Source organism: Osmerus eperlanus, chromosome 4, assembly GCF_963692335.1.
Source record: "Osmerus eperlanus chromosome 4, fOsmEpe2.1, whole genome shotgun sequence".
Classification (NCBI taxonomy): Eukaryota; Metazoa; Chordata; class Actinopteri; order Osmeriformes; family Osmeridae; genus Osmerus; species Osmerus eperlanus.
The window spans coordinates 11,841,245-11,867,581 of NC_085021.1; the positions used below are offsets into that span (position 1 = coordinate 11,841,245).

At 47.2% G+C, this 26,337-nt stretch overlaps 1 protein-coding gene across 1 annotated transcript in view; it reads right to left on the bottom strand.

Annotated features, from left to right (window-relative positions):
* LOC134018795 (zinc finger and BTB domain-containing protein 46-like) overlaps nt 1-25,794 on the bottom strand; it is a 46,995-nt gene extending 21,201 nt beyond the window's left edge. Inside the window, 4 exon segments of the mRNA XM_062459040.1 lie at nt 9,919-10,472; nt 10,474-10,769; nt 11,022-11,243; nt 25,652-25,794. Of these exon segments, the coding sequence (XP_062315024.1) occupies nt 9,919-10,472; nt 10,474-10,769; nt 11,022-11,207 (1,036 nt within the window). The 5' untranslated portion in view covers nt 11,208-11,243; nt 25,652-25,794.
* Nucleotides 25,795-26,337: the final 543 nt, after the last annotated feature.

Consider the following 26,337-nt stretch of genomic DNA (forward strand, 5'->3'; position numbering starts at 1 on the left):
GGGAGGGGACAAGGAGAAAGGGAGAGAGTGCTGGGGGGAAGGAGAGACAGACTTGAGATACAGTTGAGAGAGATGGAAATGGAGAGGGGGAGAGGGACCACGAGGACAGGAGGGGAGAGAGCGAGGGCGGAAATAAAGGGTGAAAGGGAGAGATGGGGTAACAGAAAGAAAGGGAAAGGACAAGTATGACAACAGTTCCTGAGAAGGGAGTGAGTGTCAGAGAGGCATGTGATTCTGAGGAAGAGAGAGGGATGGGGGCGAGGACAGCGAGATGACACAACACAAGTGTCTCTCGGAGAACTCTGAGAATGCAGCGGAAGAAAGGGAGGAGAAGGAGTAAGAAGAGGGGGAAGTACCTGCTGTATCCAGATGAGGCTGCACAGAGATATGAAGAGGGTCAAAAGTGTGCAAGAGACAAAGAGAGTGAGAGACAGAAGCAGTTAGGTATAGAGGCGTGTGATAAGTGTGCTGTGACTTTAGGAGAAGGGGATCATTTGGGAGGGGAAGACGGCTAGGCTGCTTCCTCAGTTGGACACAGGAATGTGGAGCAGGCGGATCTGAGGGTGTGTGAGTGAGTGTGCGTGTGTGTGTGTGTGTGTGCCAGACAGGAATCCCTAACCCCCACAGACTCATGGCTCCACTTATCAGGGCCGGAGGACAGAGGGATGATGGGGGAGAGTTTGGAGGGTGGAGGGAGAGGGGGGGGGGAGTTAACCACTCCTTCCCCCCTCCGTCTACCTGCAGCGCTGCCCTTTTATCCTCCTCTACCCCACAGAAAGTCAAACACAAAAACAAACACACAGACACACACAACACACACAGACCCACACGCACACAGTAAACCTTGAGGCCGGCTGCCACCGAGGCCAGGGGAACTCTGGGAAGGCCAAAACGTCTAACCGCCTCGCCAGGGCGGCGACAAAGAAAAACAAAACAAGCATTTGAGAAACACACACAGTCCGCAGTCCTATCAGTCCTGGGGGATGAATAACACATACAATCTTTCTTCCCTCTTACATCGGTTCTCTCCTCCTAGTTTCTCTCCACTACCCGACTAGCAGACCTGGACTTCCCCCATCCTGTGCCAAGTGGGTGGAGGAGGATGAGGTATCTGGGGTGAAAGCAGGCCATACAGACTCCCTTACCACATGCCTAAGAGCTGCAGGTATGAGGGTTCAGAGGGTGGAGGGGAGGAGTGAAGAGGGCGGGGTACAGGAGCAGTCTGTGTAGGGGGCTGCTAGTGGAGTAGTGAGGTTAAGGGGTGGGGGCTGAGGGAGAGAAGCAGTCTACCGTCTTTATTCTCAGAGCTAAATTATATCTAATCGCTCAGACAGCAGTGTCTAACAGTTCAACCCGAAAACCACAATAGTTTAAATGTGGCCTTCACTGGTGATTGAGTCAGTGTGTGTGTTTTTCTGTGACCGTGTGCGGTCAACAAAGTAACACGCACGCAAACACTGCCCACTGTTGGGAGAGAAGGCAGACCAACGTTCTAGTGCTCAAGCCCATTAGTCCCCCGTCTATGGGGTGAGCGAGAACGGAAGTGGCAGTCTAAAGTGGAGGGGTGGATGGGTGGATGGGTGAGAAGAGAGGGGAAGGAGGGGAGAAGAAGGAATAGAATGGATGATGAGAACGGAACAAATGGAAATGAAGGACAGACAGTAGCTGCCCAACTGCCAAAAAACACACGCGCACACAATCCACACGCTTACTAAACAGGGCATACAATAACTCTCCATTAGCTATCCGACAATAGCAACCGTACTGTACACACACTCTCAAGTCAGCCGAGCCCTCTGTGTCTTTAACACTTCTCTCTGTCAAAAGAAGGGGGGGGGGGGGGTGTCTCGCAGAGGAAGGACCAGGAGGGGGGTTGAAAGAGAAAGAGAAGAGCTGAGGAGTGAAGAAGGGAGGTGTAGAAGGGTGACTAGGGGAGAGAGAACAGAGGAGGGAGGGAGGGAGGGACAACCAATGTGTTAGAGGAAGGGAGACTTTGCCCTCCAGCAGGAACCCTCCCACGATTGTGTGTGTACTGTATGTGTGTGAGAGTGTGTATGATGGTGTGTGTGTGTGTGTGTGTTGTGACTCGGCCAAGCCGACACACCCACAGGCAATAGACCTCTATATCCTGTTCATGCTGTCCGTTTGTCCAAACATCCCCACCCCCCATACCCCTTCTCCCTCCCCTGCCCTCCTCACCCCTTTTCCAAACTGGCCAGACTGGGGTAGAGTGTAGGAGGGACTGGATACAGTAAACAGAACAAAGTAACCCTCCTAAAATAAACAGCAGGGAACAGGGAACTACAATATGCAGGGAAAGAGAGACAGACCAGCCATAGATTAGGAGCACTATTTCTGCCAGTCCTGCCAATCTGATCACTATGGGGTTTGGATTTCTTAAGCCGTAAGGTTACAAAAGAAAAGCATCAAAAGTTGTCTAAATTCAGACAACCTACAAGTGTGTTTGGATTCATGTTTTCCTCTCTCCTACTACCTGTCCATGTATCTATGGTGTATTTGGGATATTTAGGGTTGGTTGATTTTATCTCCCTTTAATCAGAAACAAAAAAGGCAAAAGCCAATTATTCTCTCACTAGATCCTTAAACTCCAACAAACATGAGTTACATACATGCAATTGAGACCTGAAATTACAGTAAGTTCGATCCCATCTCCAGGCTACAGCAGCTGGCTTCAATAAACTAGAATAGATTTCATTGTGTGTCATGATAACACCTGCTAATGAATGATGCTACAATCTGTCGGTAGGTCTAATAGAACATCGAGATCAAATCCAGAAGAGACATACAGCACCTGTCATACTTGACAGATATTGCAGAGCAGAACACAATGGTAGCAAATCATCACTTCAGAAGAGCAGTCCTATACTGTATCCCATAGCTTCACTAGGAGCACACTGTGCTCTGTACCAGATATTTGAACTGCAGTTGTACACATGTATGTGTGTATGTATGGACATGATTTTGCTTGTGTGTGTCCTTTTTTGTGTGCATGTTGTATCTGGGTGTGTATATGTATTTGCATGTGTGTCTGTTTATTTTCAACTGAGAATTTGAACCACAACAGCCCCTGTGCCAACAGGACATCCTGTCAAGGTGTATTCTGGGTAACTCTAAGAGGCAAGAGATTCGTGCTTGTAAAGAGCGTGTTTAAGTGTAATGATATGCATAAACTGCGCACAAGCCTACATGCTGTGTGTGTGTGTGTGAGTGTGTGTGTGGTGTGTGTGTGTGTATTGGTGAATGTGTGTGGGCAGGTTTTGGCTCTGGTCCACAGGCCCAGCCCAGGTGCTAGCAGGGTGGGATGGCTAATCTTTAACCCCCCACTCCCTCTCCCTCAGCCTTCCCTCCTCTCCTCCCTCTCTGGCCTGTTCCACTGGCAGGCTGTTGAGAGGTGGGGGGGTGCTGACGTTTTGGAAAAAGCCATGGTCAGACCTGGGGAGGGGGCTGCTTCCTGTCCAGAGCAGCTCTTTACAGCCAGAGGATTTATAAATAGAGCAGGTGTCAGTGTGTCGAGCATAGACAGACCGAACGACAGAGTCAGAGAAAGATAGAGAAATAGAAAGTGTGTGTTTGTGTGCATGACTGTGTGTGTGTTTGTGTGGGTTTACAGGTGGTGGGTGTGGGGCAAAATTTGCCACATACTCCAGTTTACATCATTATGGTTGGTGGAGTTTTTTGTTTTTATATGCGTGACAATAAGAGAAAGAGAGTGTGTGTTCACTGCATGTGTGTTCAAAATGTGTTGTTTTGCTGGTGGACTGTCCATAATGTCCAGCAGGATGTGAGGTCATACGACAAAGATGGACGGTGGGCGGTGAGAAGTGGTTGGTTACCACGGTGATAATAGAACAGCGGGGGTTTGCTGAGAGAGAGACAGGAGGCAGAAGAGAGAGAGCCAGAGAGAGACCATGAGAGAGAGAAAAGGGGGAGGGAAAGAAAGAATTGGAGAGAAGGGGGAGGGAGAGAGAGGGAGTGGAAGGAAAGAACAGTACTGTAACAGTCTTCCGTCACGACTTCTAACAGAACAAACAGGCATTCAGACGCATTCAAGAACTGACACAAAACTGAGGGACAGGGGAGAAGTGTGAGGGAGGGGCAGAGAGGATGGGGGGAGTGGGGGAAACCAAGGAGAGGGGGGGGGGGGGCACAAAAGTCAATAGTGTGGGAGGAAAAGCTGAAATTGTCTACACAGCCAACGGACAGAGAGACAGAGAGGAAGGGGAGGAGGGGAGAGAGAGAACGTTTGTTAAGGAACAAAAAGGAGGCAGGCAGAAAAGGGGTGAGCAAGGGAGCGATAGAAAGAGTGGAGAAAATACTGTCTAGGGTGAGAGAGAACCTGCAACACGATGCTGCCCAACCCAAAACATGACAAGCACTGAGCTGTGAAGATAGGGGTTCAAAATTAAGCCAATTTTTTGAAAATATCAAATCTATTTTGGTTCGATGGGGAGGGAGTGAATTAAGACGAAATATGAGGGTGGCTTATTAAACTGGCAGGAAGAGGAAGAAGAGAAAAGCAGAAAGGTGTGAGTGGGTTGAGGGGGTTGGAATCTGTTCGCGGTGTTTTAAATATTAAACCTATTTCAAGTTTAATGAAGTGCAAATACTATGGGGAGAGTCTTAACTGGAATAGTGAGAGGAAGGGGGTGAAAGGGGGATCCGATTCATTATTTCCAGAGTTCACCTTTACACTGTGGAGACTTGGGGAGAGAACAAAAAAAACGAAAAAAAGTTGAGGAGGAAGTGCAGAGTTGCAGGTCGTATTGAGGACGCCTATCTCACCCCCCCAGATGAGTTGTGCCCCTAACCTCCTTGGCTGTGCAGGCCCCAAGAGGATAACTAGGGGGTACTTCAACAAGACAATACACGCACAGATAAAACTACACATTATGTCTCACACCTAACTCACATTAATCAGAAAACTACTACTTCTAGTAAAAATATTTCAATGGTGCATTTTCAGAGGTGCTGTCTGTTCCATTTGTGTGAGTGTGTGCATGCCTGCATGTGTGCATGCCTGCATGTGTGCATGCCTGCATGCCTGCATGTCTGTGTAACTAAGGGTTAGGGCTTGGGTAAGACAAAAATATAAGAGCCAGATATGGGCTTGTTTTTTACATCTTTCGCTAGCATGTACAGTACACTGTGCAATCGATGTGCTGGAGCTACAAGGGAAATGGAAATAAATAATAATGAGTGTATGTCAAACAGTCCATTGCCAAATTATTGCCAAAAATCCCCCAAGCCAACTGAAAAGGTTAGTGTGGGTTTTTCAGAAAGGAAAATACCCAACCAATTCTAAGGTTCTTTTTCAGGGACCAAGGAGTCAAGTCTAACCATAAACAGCAATATTAAGTCAGTGACAAGCTAAAATAAGACTACACATTTCCATTAAATTTGACCTTCTTCTAGTGGGCAGATAACATAGACATATTTCTTCTCTATTAGATGACGTGATGTATGATGAGTACATTCAACCTGTCTGATCTTCAGCGTTGAGTTCATGTACACTACACACATAGAGAGAGGGAGGGTCTGGGAGAGAGTGAGATCATGATGATAATCATAATGATATCAGGTCCACAACAGATGTTTGCCAGAGAAAGGAATAGAAAAAAACTAAATTCTAACTCCTCCAGCTGCTCATGTCAACATATGCATAGGCTTTTCATGAACGTATGAAATCCCAAGACTAACCCTATAGGTTAGTGCCATCATTATTGTAAATGTGCATGTGCATTATTGCATGTAACTCCAAAATGTGTATCATGATCAGCAAAATGTGTAAGAACGTTTGTAAATATGTCTAAATATTAGTGAGTAAATAAATCTTATCTGATAATCTTCTTAACCCACCTCCCCCACCCCCTCCCTCCACCCTGACAGCAGACGACTTCTCCTCCTTTGAGAAAAAAGTTGCCGACATTAGCAGTCGGTTCCCTAAACCCACCTTTCCTACCCTCTCACCCTCCATGACTGACCCAACTAAATGTCTAAACTCTTTTTCTCCCCTGTCTGAGGCAGAGATCTCTGACCTCATTCTCTCTCATCGCCCCACCTCCTGTCCCCTTGATCCTATCCCCTCTCTTTCAAACCATCTCCCCCTCCATCATAACTTTTCTTCTCCATGCCCTAAACTCCTCTCTTACCTCTGGCACCTTCCCCTCTGCCTTCAAACAGGCTAGAGTTACCCCTCTACTCAAAAAACCCTCCCTTAACCCTGCCGTCCTCCAGAACTACAGACCGGTATCACTGTTACCCTTCTTTTCAAAAACAATTGAACGTGCTGTATCTAACCAACTGTCAAACTTTCTCTCTCAGAACAACCTGCTTGACCCCAACCAATCAGGCTTCAAGACTGGCCACTCCACAGAGACTGCCCTCCTTTCAGTCACCACTGCCCTCCAGTCTGCCAGAGCGGCTTCCAGGTCATCCGTCATCATTCTGCTGGACCTTTCTGCAGCGTTTGATACGGTTAACCACCAGATCCTGCTCTCCAGACTTTCTGAGATGGGCATCACTGGCACTGCACTCAAGTGGATCTCATCCTACCTGTCGGGAAGATCCTACCAGGTCTCCTGGGGAGGCAAACTGTCAGGCCCTCGCCAGCTCTCCACTGGTGTCCCACAGGGCTCCGTCCTCGGACCCCTCCTCTTCTCTCTGTACACCACCTCACTTGGACCAATCATCACCTCCCATGGCTTCTCCTACCACTGCTACGCTGACGACATGCAGCTGTACCTGTCGTTCCCCCCGACCGATCCGGGGATCTCAGCTAGGATTGAGGCCTGCCTCACAGACATCTCCGCCTGGATGACCGAGCACCACCTCCAGCTGAACCTCGCCAAAACAGAACTTCTCATCATCCCGGCTAAACCCTCCATCTCCTACGATCTCTCAATCACCCTGGGATTTGCGACGGTGACCCCTTCATCCTCTGCCAGGAACCTTGGGGTTACCATGGACGACGAGCTCTCCCTCACGGCCCACATTGCTGCGGTCTCCCGGTCGTGTAGATTCACCCTCTACAACATCCAGAAGATCAGGAGATACCTGTCTGAGCACTCCACCCAGCTGCTAGTCCAACCACTTGTCCTCTCCAAGTTGGACTATTGCAACTCGCTGCTCGCTGGTCTCCCAGCATGTGCAACCCGCCCTCTTCAGAGGATTCAGAACACAGCGGCCCGCCTGGTCTACAATCTACCCAGACGCTCCTATGTTACCCCGCTCCTCATCTCTCTCCACTGGCTACCTATCATGGCCCGTATCAGATTCAAGACCCTGGTACTGACCTTCCGAGCAGTGAACGGGACTGCACCCGTCTACATCAAGTCTCTCCTGCAGCCTTACACCCCCACCCGTCACCTACGGTCTTCTTCAGACAACCGCCTGGTGGTCTCACCGCTCAAGACCGCCCGGTCCCAACACAAGCTCTTCTCCTGTCTGGCCCCCCAGTGGTGGAATCAACTCCCCACCTCCATCAGAGACACTGACTGTCTCTCCACCTTCAAGAAAAGGCTCAAGACGCACTTGTTCCGGGAGTACAACAGTACTTAGGAATGGTTCGCTTGTTGTTATGATCAGTGACCTATGCACTTTGTAAAGCTCTCTCTTGGAAGTCGCTTTGGATAAAAGCGTCTGCTAAATGAATAAATGTAATGTAATATGATCCTTGCATAACCTTACAGTGTATTACAGAGTAGATCCAACAAGGTCCTTAATCAGTCCCTGCAGTGTCATGGGTGGAGAGTGAAGCTGAGAGTCAGAGTGGGACAGTGTCAGCCCCTGGCCAGGAAGAGGAGCACAGGATACTTTACATTAAGGTTACCTTGTCTACCATTCAACTACATAGCAACACCTGTAGAACATTGTATGGGGCAGGTTGGGCTTCCCATAGGTAAGTGGGTGTTAACATTGATCTTGTTTTGATAACAAAAACTTCAGCTAAACATCCCTTTACAACAACCACTTAACCCTTACAACCCTCCCCCACTGTGGCATCTTACCTTTTTGTAATAAACTAAACCTCTAACACTGAATACAATTTAATTATATAAGAATTACTATGTACCTACAATGTTTTTACTTTAAGAATTGTTTTGTAGTTACGTGGTAGTTAATGTCACCTTAATCTAAAGTGTTGCCATCAATTCTACTCAAATTGTTATCATGATTAAAAACGTTTTGTGTGTCTTCAGTTTTCAGTTTCATTTTCATTTTAATGTATTGTTTATGCTTTGGTAATATATGAAGTGTTTTCTAGTATATTGGGCATTTTTCCATTACTGAGGAATGAAGCAATTAATCTAATCTCAGACTGCCCTTCACCGTCTTATCCCCTCTGAAGGACGTCATGGTACCGCCAACGGATGCCACCCCACTACACCCTCCTCCCTCCTCCCTCACACACACACCTGCAAAACAAATAGACACACACAAACACACATAACACACATACTCACAAAAACACTCCCTTTAACAAACCAACCAAGCACCCCCCGAGACTCACTAAACCTGTTCATCAGGCCCAGACCCCTTCCCTAAACGCATGAACCCACGACACACAAACTACACACTCAAACTACAAACTCAAACTACACACTGAAAATACACACTCAAACTACACACTCAAACGTCCTACACACTCAAACAAGCCAAACACATAAATAACAAGGATCCTACCAAAACGGACGGTTTTTAATATCGTTAGATTCAGAATATCTGAAAGAGGCATGGCTTGTGGTGTTTGTCTTTTAATTACTCAACAACGCAAACACGACACCGCACAGTTTTTCTTTTCTTTTGTTCTTTTTTTTTCTGAGACCCACTCAGACACTCTCTAAACACACTGCAGTCGAGGCTGACAGTCCCACAGGACTAAACCCTGGTAAAGGTGCCCTTCTCTCCTGTCCTCTGCTCTCCTCACCCTGTCTCTTACTCCAGCAGTAGGAACATGCAGCCTGGTGTATCCTGGAGCAGCTAAATGCCAGAGTTTGGTTGCAGCAACAACTATCTGTACTAGAAGCAACTAGAGACTTCCTCTAACCTTTTATAAACTGTGAGAAAACGTTTCCTGGGTAATGGTAAGATTACTGTGGCAAATGCCAAAACAAACGTTCTGTATTACAACACCATGAATCTGGCCTACCAGCACACTGTTACCATGTAGGTGCTTGAGTATGTGTGTTTATCCCTCTTTCATACACCTCTTTCTCTCCCTCTCTGACCGCCCCCCCCCCCCCCCCCCCCCCCCCCCCCAGTGGTCCTTCCCTAAACCCCAGAGAGTAGGAGGAGTCTGGGCCAGCAGCGAGGCATCAGTAATCCGTACGGTGGCCCAGGTCAATTCAATTATCCTGTTTTCTTTAGCAGTGCGGCGCGTGTGCCCATTTCCCATCCAACTCCCTTAATGCTCCCTGGATTAGCTTCCTTCACTTTTAATGATCTACCTATCGGCGGATGAGGCCTGAAGGCAGACAGACACACACCCGCGACACACAAGCACGCACGCACACATGCACACACAAATACGCGCACATAAACACCTACGATTAGGTAGAGGTGTGGTAATGTTCAGGAATATACTTAACTCTTTCTTCAGGATCAGGAAGATGTTACTCAGGTAATTATGTAAGTAAGACTTTGCATCTGAGTCAAACTTAACACAGGTCAGGGAATCCTGGTGGCTCAATGGGAAGAGGCCTGGGTTAATTTCCAGCCTGGGCCCATTACTGTATGTCAACCCTTCTCTCTCTCCCTCCGTTTCCTATCTTTCTCAAACTTTCCCTATCAACAAAACCAAAGAAAATGCCCCAAAAAAACTTAACACAGTTCAACCAGGTTTATCGTTCCCTCTGAAGAAGCAGATGAACATAAAAGCAGGCAGCAGGCCAGTCCTACCTGGGATATCCTGCCCGTTGTAGCTCCACCCCGCCACCGCCAACATGGAGGTCAGTGGAGACCCCGGCCTGCTGTCTCTCTCGCCTTCCACCTGCTGGGTAATGTGCCGCACCGTGTCCTTGTTCTTCCTGTTCTTCCTCCTTCCTGACCCTGAAGGCTGCCACGCCCCCTCCCCTCCTCCACTTCCTGCACCTCCTCCCCCCGGCTCCCCCTGAGCCCCGCCCCCGGCCCCTCCCCTGAGGTGAGAGGAGGACGAGGAGGGGGACACCTGCTCCTCTTTGACGGCCAGGGGTCGGTAGTCGTGGGGCCAGGCGGGCTGGGAGTCGTGGCAGGCCTCCTCCTGACTCTCGTGGCTCTTGGGCTCCTGGTCCTCCTTGCCGTAGGTGCTGCCTCCCTCGTGGCAGCTGGCGATGGCCGAGTCGCCGGAGGAGTTGGCGGGGCTGGTGCGTCTGCCCAGCCAGGGGGAGGAGCTGCGGCCCGACATGATGGAGGCCAAAGCTTCTGTCGCCGTCCCTCCCAGGCCTCCTCCTCCCGCTCCTCCCCCACCGCCCCCCCCCGCTCCCGCCCATCCCCGCGGCGGCCACAGCGCCCATCTCAAAGTCGACCAGCTCGTCGGCCAGCTCGGAGCGGATGCTGATGTCCAGCGCGGCCTTGATGAAGCCGTGGCATGCCTGGACTATATCGGTCATCTGTAGGTAGCTGGCCGCTGACATCACCTCGATCACGTTCTTACTGGTCAGGGCCAGGTGAGCCGAGTACATGAAGTCGAGGATTGCTTTGAAGCCTGTCGCTGTGACAATGTCCAGGTGAGTGACAGTGGTTTGGTGGTGAGGCTCTGCCCCTTTCTTCACCTGACAGAGGAGGATGAAGGGCTGCATATTAGTATAGATATATGGATATAATGGCCAGCCACAGCAGGATAGCACTAGCAAAGCATAAACATGACAAGGAGATTGTGGTAAACAGATCAATTGAAAAGCTGCACTGGGCTAATTCTGCCTTTCTAGAGAGTCTGTATTTGTAGTCAACCAGTCTCCCCTCCACACACACACACACACACACAACACACACGCACACACATACACTCACACACACTCACACACCTGGCAGTAGAGGGTCTTAAAGTAGCGTGAGGAGCCCAGGAGGACGTTCTTGTGGGCCTTGAAGATCTTGCCGTCGACGATGACGCAGGCGTCACACAGGATGCCATGTTGCCGCTGTTCGTTGAGCTCCCGCAGGAGCTGCCGGTAGTGGGACGAGATCTCCATGTCCTCCTTCCTGTTGTTCATCTGGGTAGCTGTCCGTTAGCCTCTCCTCCACACAGTCTGAAGGAGAAGGGAGAGAGAGCGAGGTCGTGAGGTGGAGGGAGGAGAAGGGGTTGTAATTTCCCGAAAATGACATATAATGTCAACGAATACTTGCCATGCTGTATATGGACACCCCTTAACATAATAATGTGTAGCTACTGTATACCTTTAGTAGAGACATCTTTCTAAAAACCGAGCAGTGCTGTATAGATCCCAATAAAAGCCTTGAATAAATACTGTCTATAAAAGTAATAATGATGGTGATAAAATGTAATGTATGTGTGTACATATTTGTGTGTATGTGTGTCTGCGCAAGGAAAAAAAGCTGTCTTGATGAAGTGGAAATTTCCTTTCAGAATGCTATTTCTTTACCACTTTTTTCCCATTGAAATATGTTTTCTTCACACTGGATGAAACATATTTGCACACACACACACACACACACAAACATTCAAACACACACATCTACAGGAATGGAATGAATAAGAGGGGAAGAAGACGGGATAGAGGGAGAGGGTGAGAAAGGAGACTGAGAGGATTGAAAAGGACAAAGTGGATCACCGTCCAGCAGACTAGTGTGTGTACGTAGACGGAAACAAAGGAAAACCACACACACACACAGCACATTAGCTGGAATATTAGTGGCCGCTGCTCCGGCTCTCGTCTCAGCGAGGGCTAAATCGCGGGGACACAGAGTGTTACAAAAACGCAGCAGTGATTTGTTTTGGGAACGCCACGGCTGTCAGCTCTCATTGGCTGTCCCAGGAGACGACAGCTCCAATTGGCCGAGGTGACAGCAGCGTTTGCTCGAGGGCCGGCACACTTCAGGTCATGTTTAGGAAAGCTGTGTTCAACCTGATGGCTTGTAAGATCAGATAAATCCTGTGTGTCTCCCATGTCCTCTTGGACAAACACACCTCCCTGACTGACGGGGGGCTGGCTGGGGGTCCGTGCGACAGTGCTGAGATCCTTCACTCCAAAACTGTTCTGGATCTCTGCCACGTGCTGCTGCCTGGCAGCCTTTAACCGGGCTCTGCTGTTCGTGAAGGCAAGTTGAGGAAGAGGAAAAAGTGAGAAGAAACTTGTTGTCCCTGAAAAGGCCTCTTTTGACACAACTCTTTTGTTCCTCCTCTCACACAGTGGTTGAGACTCTATTGAGAGTCCAACCTTGAGATATTCCTCCTTTTCTCTCTTTCACTGATGGATGTATTGAACGGAGTCACCTCTCACCTCAGAAGACATGCTTTTAAGGACACATACACAATGATGCCCTTCTACTTCTCTTCCTTCTTTCTTTCTGTCACCTCCCTTCATCTTATTTTTTCACCAAAAGCCAAGAACATTTATCTTCAAAAAGCTGCATGAGATTGGCTATTTGACCCTTTGAACATTTTAGAGCAAAAAGAAGTGTATCTGCCTGCTACAAAAAAGACCTTTCTTCCTGTCTTCCTAAAGACAGCTACAGGAAAACCCAAACACCATAGCAGTGCTGAGTTCCAGTGTGTGACCTGAATTACTGGATCATACTCTACTGTCACCTACATGCGCGTACATGCCAGCTTCCTCCCAGGAGCCAGGGGATGGTAGAGTGGATATTGATTATCTCTGTTACTATCTCACCCTCCACCTCACACTGTTACACACAATGATGAGTGGCTCTAGGGGACACATTTATTGGTAGTGTGTAAAGTCACTGAGATCCCAGGGAGTGTGAATGTGTGTGTGTGTTAAGGGGGTTGTGAAACAATGCTTTAAATTGAAAGACAATTTAAACAATGATATGCTAAGGGAAAAAAGGAATATGAAATAGAACGGGTGAGAGAGAGAGAGAGAGAGAGAGAGAGAGAGAGAGAGAGAGAGAGAGAGAGAGAGAGACAGCAAATAAAGAAGAGAAAGAGGGAACACTAATCAGATTTGCCACTTCAGTAGGCCCAGAGAGAGAGAGAGTTTGACGGAGGGAAAAAAATAACTTTAATGGAGTACCCATCCATTTGACCTCTGAACTCGTTTGGGTCGTTTGTCTAATTGGCTGGTTTAATTTAAACACACCCCCATCCCCCGCAGTCATGGACCCTGAGCTCCAAAGGAACAATGTCAATATTCTTACCCCCCAACATACCATTCCCACCCAAAACACAATATTACTGCCCTGACCTGTACCCCCAGCCTAGCTAATGAACACATGAATACCAACCATGTAGAGAACCCCCAGGTACAGTGTGCTCTGCTGTAGTGTTGCTGATACCTGCTGTGGTGGTTTGAGAGGAGGAGAATGGTCCTATCAAAATGAATAATATATCCACGTTCATGTAACAAGCGGGGTGGATACAGATAGAGAGAGAGAAAGAGAGAGAGAAAGAGAGAGAGAGAGAGAGAGAGAGAGAGAGAGAGAGAGAGAGAGAGAGAGAGAGAGAGAGAGAGAGAGAGAGAGAGAGAGAGAGAGAGAGAGAGAGAGAGAGAGAGAGAGAGAGAGAGAGAGAGAGAGAGAGAGAGAGAGAGAGAGAGAAAGAAAGAAAGAAAGAAAGAAAGAAAGAGAGGCAAAGAGAATGAGAAAGAATGTACCAATAGACACGCAAGGCCACAGAGGCTAAAACTTTCTTTTAGAGGAATAGTTAAACCAAAATGTTATAATTTTCAATTTTTTTTCTTTACTAAAGGACAAAAGAGATATCTTCAGAAAGGCATGCAAACAGTGTGTGTGTGTCTCTATGTGTGTGTTTGTGTAGTATGTGTATGTGGTCAGGGCCGTTTGGCACTCAGGGTTCAGTAAAGCGTGCCACCACAGTTTTAAGTCCTTGTCACCCTTGTGAGGCCAAATGAGAAGTGACTACCCTCCTAAAGCCACAACCCCCACTCCACAACCCCTTCTCTGATCACACACAAACACAAATCACAAACACACACCTAGCCCTAGCGCCATCCCATCAAACACATACACAAAATTTGTCCTGATCGTGTCACAACAAAGGGACTTTGGGCCTAAACCAAACAACTAAGAACAAGAGACAGAGAGATGTGATGGAGTGAGAGAATGGGCCTCAGCCTTCCTCTCCTCTTTATACGTTCTGTCGCTCCAAGCAAGGAGGACACCATCTTGACCTGAGAGGATATGGGGAGACAAATATGGAGCGTAGGAGAGAGAGAGGGAAGAAGAAAGAGATGGAGACAGAGAGAGAGACAGAGGGAGAAGTGCTATAGAAGGACCTTCAGAGAGAAGTTGTGCTTGCATCACTTTGACTCCGGGGCAGCCAGTATTTTTTAAACAGCTTTCCTTCCACTCAGCTGGGCATCAGGGCCCATTATCCTGGACTTAATCCCCAATCCCACGGAGTTGGCACACGTACGGCACAGCCAGGGTGGCTGCCTGTCAACACAACAAGCACGGGAAAAAAATACTCTCTGTCTTCTTCACTCTTTTTCTATCTCTCTATCTCTCTCTCTCTTTGTTCCTGTTTATGCACGTCATTACTCTCTCTTGCACACACAAATACAGAAAGGCATGGAACTCAAAAGAAAAAAAGAGTGAACTCTAAATGTTGAATAGGGTTTTTTTCCTTCCTCTGTTGACTGAGTGAGACTCTGGAAGACCTATTTTCTGTTCCTGTAGCCTCCCTCCCTGTCTCCCTGTCTCCCTCCCTCCCTGTCTCCCTGTTTCCCTCCCTGTCTCCCTCCCTCCCTGTCTCCCTGTTTCCCTCCCTGTCTCCCTCCCTCCCTGTTTCCCTCCCTCCCTCCCTCCCTCCCTGTTTCCCTCCCTGTCTCCCTCCCTGTCTCCCTCCCTCCCTGTTTCCCTCCCTGTCTCCCTCCCTGTCTCCCTCCATGTCTCCCTCCCTGTCTCTGACCTGAGTGTGAAGGGGAGAGGACAACCTCAATGGACACTAGGTGGGGGCCAGAGCGGATCCAGGAGGCTTAGAGAGACTTAATGTCTCGTCTACTCCACCTAACCTCCCTGAACCTCACTTTACCTCGTCACCTCTCCCAAGCACACTCATTCTCCTCACCTCAGTGCACCTGCTGAACCCTGTTTAGTCCTGTTTTCTGTCTCCCCATGACTGTCTGGGTTTACCCATCTTGTTTCCCTCTGCCTCCCTTTATATATCTCTGTCCATTCCTTGACCACAGCAGACCTCTGGTAAACTAATCCTGATTCACGCGTCTGAGATCAGCTGGGATGAGCCGAGGGTGACAGAAATAGGTGTGACATGAGGATAGAAGTGTGTTAGGTGAGTGTACAGTATAACATAGCAGAGCTGTCCTAACCTGACCTTATGGTAGGTAAGGGGACAAGAGGGAGGGGTTAGATAATGTGCAACCTCCCACCTCAACTTCTTCCCGCTGTAGTTTTCCTTCACCTCCCTGTCTCTTCTGTCCTTTTCTGTCTCCCTCTCCCCACTCCGTCCCTCTGTCTCTTTCAGACTCTTTCCCTCCATTTCTTTCTTTTTTCCTACTTTTCTCTTTCGCTCCCTTTCTCTTTCCCTCCAACCATCTGCTTCTCTCTCTCCCTCCTTCTCTCCCTCTCCGTCTTTCTTTCTCTCCCTCCATCTCTTCCTCTCCTTTCTCTCTCTCTCCCCTCTATGTGGTTTCTGGGCTAGTGTGTGTCCCCCAGGCCCTACAGCCAGTCAAGTCTCCCATGGTGACTCCCTAGCTGACGACCCGGGGCTTAGCCTAAATTCTCTCTCTATTAAAAGCTGTGAAAAGCAAATAATGAACCATCTCATTACCACTGTCGGAGAATCAAACCGGACGGGGGAGGGAGGGAGGTGGGGCGGGGGGTTGGATACAAGGAAGGGATGAGATGAAGGAATGGGGGAAGGGAGGAGGGGGGGGGGAGGTGAGAGGACAGAATAGAAGGGTAGTAGATAGCGGAGTGAAGGGAGGGGACAGAACGATAAATGAGAGAGGAAGGGAGGAGAGGATGAAAGGAGGGAGGGTGAGATGAGGGGAAGGGAACAGATAACCAAACAGAGAGTCTTTTGTCTGAGAAGTGTTGATGCTACACACAGACCAGCTGGGATTGGCTGCTTAACCAAACAGGGGTGGCGTCCATATGAGTGTTGGGGGATGACCAGTGAGCTGTCACTCCAATGTTAAAGCCTTTCGACACACAAAAATGTATCAAATGTCACTACAATTGCACTATTTATGTATTTATTCTATAGTTTATTACCCCTGTTCATCACAACACAAGTTTCCATTCAAATCCTGTCTGGGAGGTGGTTTCAGTTAGCCTAGTCCTAACCAGACCCTCATACATTTCATTTGTACAGAGCGTACAAGCGTTAACTTCCTTGAAGGCGGGTACTCTGTTGATGTTTAAACTATTTGATCTGCCCAGAGCCACTCTGATCAGCCATAACCAATCGCTAGCGTTCGCCTTAGCCAACGCCTTCACCACTACTGTAACGGAGCTAGCTGCCGTAGCTGGAAAATCTAACTTTTCCCGAATCCCCCCGTGGGGAGGAGGGCCACAACATCACGACCACCAACAAAACTCAGCAAGGATTGTTCTTGCTCCGGCTTTAACTTATGGATATTCGGCAGCGTTGCCACAACCGACCGAATAGCTTCGCTTGCATCTTTCTCCGCCGCCATTACTGAACTACAACTCAAACTAGTGCACGACATCAACGTAATCGTTCTCAGCGCCTCTGTTCGCTGATTGGACCTGGAAAAAAATGTGTTTCTGAAAACCGACTAATACACCGAAATCCCAGACCTAGTACAGAAGCAAAATGAAAATTGAGCGGAAGTACGTAGGAGGGCAGAGCCAGGCTAGGTTTCAGTGCCCTTAAAATATGAATCTTGGAAAGATACGTCATGTTGAAACTACCCACTGGTTGTCTGTTAAACAAGCTACATGTAGCAGTGGCGCTATTGCTGACCAGCGCTAGTGAAGTGAGAACCACCTACTGCAGTAGCTGCATCTGTATTTGGTCATGCCGGTGACAAAGTGTGTAGGTGTCTGGGTGGGGCGAGCACATTTGCAATATACATCATGATGTGTGGTCTGGACTCAAGCCCACATAGAAAATGTCATCATCTTCATTGAGACTCATTCACTGATATGGGTCCATGTTTTAATCTGAGAACAAAACTCCCCTTCTCTTCTTCTAGTTGGTCATCCACCTCCCTCTCCCGTCATCTAACCTCCTACCTCTCTCTACTCCTCTTCCTCCTCTTCCTTCAACTTCAGTTTTACTCCATTTCTGGTGTCTTCACCAAGAACAGCGAGTCCGTTTTTAGCGGTACCAAATGGCACAGTGGCTATCATGATGACTCCCTAGGACACACGACTCACATTTAACACCTTCCTGGAGCTCTCACTGCCGGTTACTGTGTACGTGATGTGTGTGTACATGATGTGTGTGTGTGTACACTAGGTGTGTGTGTGTGTGCATGATGTGTGTGTGTGTACATGATGTGTGTGTGTGTGTGTGTACACTGTGTGTGTGTGTGCATGCGTGCATTCTTTCACTCCTCCTGTATCTTACATCATGAGAGGTGTCGCCATAAAACAGCAACCTCTCACGACGTCACCCATGTGGCTTTGCCTGATGGAATGAGACAGAATTACAGACACACACAAGCACGCACACACGCATTCAAAGCTGCTCAATGCTCTTGAAAACTGTCAACACAAGATACAGACAGGCGCACAGATACAAAACTTTCAGAAAGATCTTTCTCCTAGAGGTTGAGCATCAAAACATCCGTCTAGGTTTCAAAATACATAAATGTAGTAAATGGTTTGGCGTTTTGTGACAAAGTGGACCAAAAGTCAGTTATAAAGCATTAAAACACTGATCACACTGAAGTGATATAAGTGTATGTTTTGTGTGTGTGTGAGGGTGTGAGAGTGAGTGACTGATGGTGACTCACTGCTGGTGGCCAGTCACTGCTGCCAAGGCGGGTATCTAAAGTGTGCATGCATGGGTACATGCATGTGTGTGTGTTGGCGTGACTGTCGCTCGGTCACACAGCAAACAGAGGCATCTTTCTGAAATCCACACTGGGCCGTGGCTTACACCGAGCTTACGCAAAGAAGGGAGTAAAAACCCACAGCTTAGCCATGTACTCACGAGTGCAGCGCCACACCCTCCTTCCCCCTCTGCAAATATTATTACTGACTGCCCTCCCTGCACTCCCACTTAATCCAATTTACCAACACTCCATACAACACACACAAAAACCTACATTTGCCTAATATTCAATTTCCCTCAGACTTGCAATGGGTGGTATGTATGAGGAACCATTAAAATAATAACTGAACACAAATATACAACTGGTGAGTCACATGACTGGTGTAACCTCAGTTAGCCTAAATTCAGTTGAGGTGTTTATACAATGACCTAGCAGCAGGTTTTATGATGCATGTTGCCGTCTGGCTTGGACTCGGCAGTCTTTCATTAACTTGATCAATGAACTGATGAGTCGGAGTGCTTCTGTTCTTCTGTCCTTCAACAGGGAGAAAAAAGAAGGGAAGATAAAGGAAGAAAACATTCAGGAGTAGCTAAATATAGGGAGTCTCACACCTTTTGGAGTCGAAAAGGAGACAGAAAGAGGGTGCAAGAGAGAGGGTGAGAGATAGAGCATGAGAGAGAAGGGGAAAGAGAGGGAGGGAGAAAGGGAAGGAGAGTGAGTGAGTGAGTGAGTGAGCGAGTGAGTGAACTAGATACTAAATCTATACTGTGCAAAAACACATTTCATAACAGCTATGTGTGTGCAACACAAAGTACACACTACATAGACATTTTCGGTACAGTTTCCAAAAACACCCTGAAGTTTGGCTGTCATCTGAAGGTACCTGAATGTTAGGTGAATACCTGTGTTTTTTCCAAAGAGCACAGTTTTTGGTTGAGAGCCATCATGTCCAAGGTGATTGATGAAGTGAGATGGTCCACCAGACAAATGTTTCACCTTTCTACTCTTTTCTCCTGTCTTCTCTCCTGACAATCTGCTCTCTCTCTCTCTCTCTCTCTCTCTCTCTCTCTCTCTCTCTCTCTCTCTCTCTCTCTCTCTCTCTCTCTCTCTCTCTCTCATCTCAGTGTGCATTCACCAAAGTGGTTTGACGTCTGATTGTCACCTGCTGACTAACATGAATGGCTTTCATTGCTAAGGGGCCTGTGGAGACGTGGTCCCTTGTTTTCTATTAGGATGGAAACAAACTGTGGAGCTAACTACTGGAGCACTGAGCCCAGTGAAAGAAAGGGACAGAGAGAAGAGAGAGAGAAGAGAGAGAGAGAACGGTGAGAAAGAGCAGAGAGGGACAGAGAGACAAGGGGAGACAAGGGGAAAAAAAGGACTGTGATATAAAAAAGAGAGGAGAGAGAAGAGAGAGGAAAGAGAGACCACAGAGAGAGAGAGAGAGAGAGAGAGAGAGAGAGAGAGAGAGAGAGAGAGAGAGAGAGAGAGAGAGAGAGAGACTTGTGCCATCCCCTAAAGACAAAGGCCCACTGTGTAACTCTTGTGATCATGGTCGCAGTCGCTAAAGACAACGCCCACCTTGGAAACCTACATTTAAAGAAGTCACACATTCCGAAAGTCTGAAGCAGTGGCAGTATCAGGTGTCTGACCAACACCAAGTGCCGAGCCAGCACTAAGCATCAGCCATGACACACCACAAGCACCAAAACAAGGAGAGAGTGGTGGGGGGGGGGGTGGAAGGAGAGAAAGGTGAGAAGAGACAAAACTTTTGAAAAACAAGACATGGACAATAAAAAGTGGAGAAGAACACAATAGAAGTAGCGAAGGAGAAGTTAATAGAGAATAGCGTGAGGTGAGTGTTGCCAACTAGCCCAAATCATTCACAGAGAGCTGAGGGAACAACACGTCAGATGACAAAGAGGCTTCCGTCTCTCTGGCCGGCAGAGCTGGCGAGAGGCTCTGGGGGTCACCACCAGAAAGGGGATATGAACTCTACTCACTTCTGTATGGATGGGTCTGCACCTGAACACATTTTCTAAACACACGCACACGTTCACACACACAAATGGAGGAACTAAAGCAGTGAGAACAAAGGATACAGTGTTTGATAGAAATATTTACCTTAAGAGGAAAATGTGCCATGGACAACTATGGTGACCCGGGTTCACCTCTAACTCAGCACCACCTGGTGACTGAGAGTAAGGGCAGTTAAGGAGATGATTGTGTAGCTTCCGACTGAGTCCACTGACACAGAGGGGAATATGAGGATGACATTGGTGCCAGTTCTAAGAAATGAGAAAGGGAGCAGAGGAAGGGTAAAAATGAGAAAGGGAGCAGAGGAAGGGTAAAAATGAGAAAGGGAGTAGGGAAAGCCACAGGAGGCACCTGGCCCACTTAGAGAAGTGGAGGGGTGGAGGAGGAGCAGGAGGAGGAGGAGCAGGAGGAGGAGGAGGAAGACGAGAAGGAGGAAGAGATGTAGAAGGAGGTACGTAAGAGGGGTGGAGAAGTGGAGTTAGGGTGGATATTGAGAGGAGAGAGAAAAAAGGGAGGAGTGGAGATAGAGAGGACAGAGGTCATAGAAAGTGAGGATGGAGAGATGAGGGGCAGGATTACGGTGGGAGTTGGGGTGAGGGTAGAGGGTGAAGAAGGAAAGCAATTGGGAAGGGGGAGGGGGAGGTGATTAAACAAGATGAAGGATAGGAGAGGTGGATGTGGGGGAGGGGTGGAGCACCAAGGCAACAGGAGATGACAAGTGGAGAGGCAGGAGAGAGGACAAGGTGAGGAGATGAAACAGTCCTGATAGCAGGAGAGACTTCATTTGTTGTGATAACAGCTCATACAAATTGTGAATAACCAACTTATAATGGGCCAATGTTGGTTCAAACTATTTCTCACATTGCATTTGAGTATCCATCTCACTAATTTTTCACTAATACCACCCACAGTCCTCACAGCACCTTACATCAATGAATATTTCATATCCTGATAACACTTTTAAGGGAAAACTAATTAACAAATCCAAGTTGATCTGGCATTACTAGAATCAGACCAATTAAAAGCGGGAGCCTACTGTACATGTTAATGGCAGCGAAGTGGAATAATTGTATGCCGAGCAGGGGAGAGAATGTTAAACAGGCCTTGTTAGCAGCACTTTAGCACTCTAACCTGAACCCATGGCTGTATTACAAACCTCTCCATAGCCAGCTAATGCAGGGGAGACATCACATACACACATGCATACATCCACACACACACACACACACACGCACACACACAAACACACACACATACAGGCACACTTTTACATTTAAGACATCTGTCCATTAGGTATACTTCAGTGCCAGGGTCAGGGCCTATACCATTGGTTGGTGTCAACTGCATCTCAACTGGCGAAAAATGTTGTAAAATGAATGAAGTGTTCAAACTAAAAGCACTATATTTTACAGCAAAGCCTGAGGCAGAAAGTCTGAGCCCTGCAATGCTGAACACAGAGTGATATATTCTGCTCTTGCCAGAATGTATGAGGTTGGTATTAGTGAGGTGTTGGTACTCCAGCCAGGTTCACTGTGGTTTGGTGGAGAAGAAAGGTGTTAGTTTTGCTTGAGTCCTTCCAAGCCGTTCTCTGTGTGTTTTTCTAGAGATGAGTTTAGATTGAGAGAGACAGCATTGACACAGACAGACTAAACTGTGCCATGTAAAGAAGGAGAAAGAGTATTGTGTAGTACGATGCATGCAGGGTGGACATTTTATGGGGTGTGTGTGTTTGTGTGTGTGTGTGTGTGTGTGTGCGTGTGTCTCAGTCTCTCACTACCTACCACACCTGAGCTTTGATATGGAAATATCGTGTCTGCCAAAGCCTGAAGGCTAGTTGACTGTTTCTAAAGATGCATTTGCTCAAAGGCACTCAATTTCTCATCAAATGCTCATGCAGTATTCTCTGCAGTATCATCTCTACAATAAAAGAATCGCTGTGCAATATAGCCACCTTAAACACACAGTATAGACATGGAGCCTACAGGAGCCATGCGTACCTGCCACTGTTGATGTGCTAACTCTTGACCTGTTAATCTATAATAGTGTTTTTGCATTTAATTAGAGGACGAGAAAAACACCTTAAACCAAGAGTAGTATAAAAAGATATTGAATATCAACTGAATATCGGGGAGTAGAATGCATGTGGCGTGGACATTTTATCTTTGGTGTGAGTGTGTGTGCATTTGTGTACAGAACAGAGATGTTTTGCATGTAAACAGTATTCATGCTTCCTGTATACTACAACCACCCTTCTTACAGCAAGTGAGTACTGATAGACACAAACACACACAAAGCACAGCACAGATACCCCATATCTCCATTCAAAAGCTTTGTCTTGTCCACCTGCTCGCTCCACCCCCCCCCCCCCACCCCACACACACACACACACACAGAGTAGAGGGGGTCGAATGTAAAGACCCTTGTGCACACACAGGTCAGAAGTGAATGCAGGATAACCGTGGTGGGTGGCTGTGTGTTGGGGACAGGGGATGGGGGTGTCTAGTTAACCTCATCTCACTAATCTCTCAGGTGGGGGGATAAGCATGCCAGATAGGATTCTAGGGAGTACAGCTGGCAGACACACACTCACATCCCCCTCCTAAACACACAGCCCCCAGGGGAACTAGGGTTACCTATATTCAAAACAGCTCAAGGTGTGTGTGTGTGTGTGTGTGTGTGTGTTTTGCTCGAGTGTGCCTCTGTTATTGGTGATGGGGGGCAGGGTGAAGTGCCGTGACATGAATCAGATGTGTGAATGATAATCTTCACACACCGAGGGCTGCCAGGGGGCCACAGAAACATAGGGTGTAATGGGATATGTGTACACACCAGTGTAAACGTCTCATTTTGTAGTGTGTTACCCAAACAGGTGTTCCCATTAACAAGGGAGCTCCGAGGGGATCAGGAACCTGGCGAAGGCAGAAAAGTGGGGTCAGGATGGGAAGTACTAAAGAGAATAGTAACAGGGCAGAAGAGACATTGAGTTCATTTTCAACATTTTATTGACTGATGTGTTTTCAGGAAATATATCTATTATAATATATATGTATTATAATATATATAATACATTTCTACCATCTCCCTCCCCCCTCTCTCTCTTTCTCTCTCTCTCTTTGTCTCTCTCTCCCTTTCTCTCTCTCTCTCTCTCTCTCTCTCTCTCTCTCTCTCTCTCTCTCACACACACAGTATGAGGGGGCAGTGTTAGTGGCCCCCTGTGTTTTAGCAACGAAAGCCTCATAACCTGTTACCACACAAGTCAGCCCACAACCTGGGAGTAGCGCCTTCAGCCACGAGAACAGAGCACTCCAGCCACCCACACAAACACACAGAGCAGAGCAGATCTGTGTCGTGTCCGCTTCCCAACACCCCACTTCCCCCTCCTACAACTAGCATTCTCCCCTTTTTACTCCAACCCCCCCTTCCCAATTCCTGTCAAACTAGTACCTTCCCCAGTCTCTCATCTCTGGTCCAATATTGACACTAACAAACACCACCCTCAACACACTTTCTATCAACTACACCTGAAAGGTTATCCGAACACACGTCAGTGACCAACACCTGTATAGATAAAGTAAAGATAGGAAGCCATTGAGATTTCCTCTCTCTTTCATTTTATCAGTTGGACTACACCTGTGTCCTCCCCACCCCCTTCTTCTCTCCCTCTCCCGCACAGGGTACTCACCCCTGCAATACACGCACATTCGGAAGGGGTTGAAACACACGTATACATCCCCCAGCCTCATGTTGACACAACATAGCCAGCAGGGGAACCAGGCAGTCAGTCAGTCCCAGCACAGCCCAGGACTTCCCTTGCCCCAACCCCAACCCCAGTCCTGGCCCCAGTCAGTCTCAGTACCAGTCCCAACCACAGCCCCAGCCCCAGCCACAACAGCAACAGCAACCCCAGCCTTGGCCCCAGTCTCAGCACCAGTCTCTTCCCCAACCTTCCATCTAGATCAATTGATTGCATTGAGGCCTTTCAGAGGCTTAACTTAAAACAACTTCAAATATCCAGACTTATCATCCTTAGTCAGTCCTGTTCCAGCATCAGCTCTGCTTCCGCATCAGCCTCCACCTGTCTACCACCAGACCATTAGACCTACTTACACCCAAACAATCAAACTATTGGATTGTCCGTTTTAGGACAAATCCTTTCATTCATCTTAGCCGCTTAACTGGCCTCTTTAATAATGTAATTGTCTTAGGTTGGTGACATGCCAATGAGGAATTATGTTACATGTCATTAGAAAGTGACTTTTAAACTCAGAAAATAATTTCTCAAACTGTCATGAAATTCATGTCATGACCTGCACATCATAAACTTTTTTGAAACAGAACACTCACCCAATACACACACACACATAAGGAACTGATAATAAAGAAAGGAAAACATGCAATGGCCAAAATAATAATGCTTTCATTAAATATCAGAGGATCACAATACTAGCTTAAGTTTAGGTTATAGTCATATCTGAAACATGTTAAAGCATGAATGAGCTACTGTAACCTCATCGTCATTTTATAGTTTCACATCATTTATGTATTTGAAATAACATTAGAATGACAATGTATTTAATAAAAGGAGGCAAATTCCAATGTGCACAAAAACAAACAAAAAAACACATAGCGTAAGTATTTCAACTGAATAGAATCTCGATCTCATATTTCAACAACGATCAAAATGACTAAGATGTTATAGAATTGTATGTGGTGCACATAAAAAGCACAGGACAGGGAGAAGAAAAGTAATGCCCTAGCTTGTCGCGTTTTAATTCTCAGTGCGTTCTTAATGTAGTACCTGCCGCACGTTGCGCCAAACCATTATGTTGAGCTTGAATAAGTGGGGTTGTTCCCCTTTCATGTTCTGTGCTGGTAGAAAATGGAGGAAGACGGAACTGACCAGTTTGAAGGGGCAGACACAGACACTAGACTCACATATAATAACCAAAAGACGCTCTATCACCACGCTTCACATTATAGCTTCATTCGCCACTAAAGCGAAACACTTGACGCCACACTTTCTCAACTCCGAAGAAGCGCAGAAGGGACGTATCAGATTAATATCAGCACTGAGTGAAAGATTAAAAAAATTGCCCAAAACCACGGAATCTGAAAACAAAATCCCCCTGTCTCTTGTCTGGTACTCTGGGGTTGGGTGTTGACGCAGCAGAAATTTCCAGCTGGAGAAATCCCCCTTTTGGAGGTTAACCGGGGGGAGAAGAAGGGGGGTTAAGCCCTTGCCTTCCAAGCACCGAGCGTTTCATTTTAAATACCCCTAAACAACGGAAGAGAACAGAGACTTCGGGGCATCACGATATGTGCCAGATTTGTGCTTGGCAGTTCTGATGGCTAACCATATCATATAAACTTTTAAGGAATTAATCAAGTTTATAGTGAACATTTTACAGTTTTGTTAATATAATTGTCAAGAAAAAGATACCCTATTCGTAAAAAACAATAGTACAGCCTACCTTTATTTCTTTTAACAATTATAATACGTCCAAGTGTAAAATAATCCTTACATCAGTGGAGTAACATCAACACCGCACTATTTCAACTAGACGGAAACATTCATGTAGGCTACTAGACATCTGGCTTGTCACGTACTGTATCAGACTCGACAGCATGAAACAGGTAGGCGTGCTTCAGACTGTCGCCCGAACACACTGGTTAGCTGTCAAAACACACTTGTGCTCTGCCTGACATGTTCTCGACGAACCAAATCAACAGCGAACTGTAAACCCTAATGCGAATTTGAATGGCATAAATTCAGATGTGTATTGTTTCATGCTTCGTGTTAGCACTCAAATCATCAAACGCGTTTATCATTATATCTGGCCGAAAACTATTATGAACATTACATCAACATTGGAAAGAATATCGAAACATTGTGACAGCGATACAACAGCAAACATGTCTTGAACGAGATTTCTAATCAATAGGATCTGGTCGCCTTAAACAGAATGAACTGAAAGAGCTGGCAGACATACCTGTTAACCCATGGGGTCTGGGGTAGACGCGGTGTTGATCGGTTGGAGTCCAATCCGATGTGACAGCGTGAGACACAGAACGGGGATGTTCAACACTGGATTCTTTTCTTTCCCCCCCAACGCCTATTTGTTTCTAAGTGTTATTCCCCTGTTCTCTCCCCCTCTCT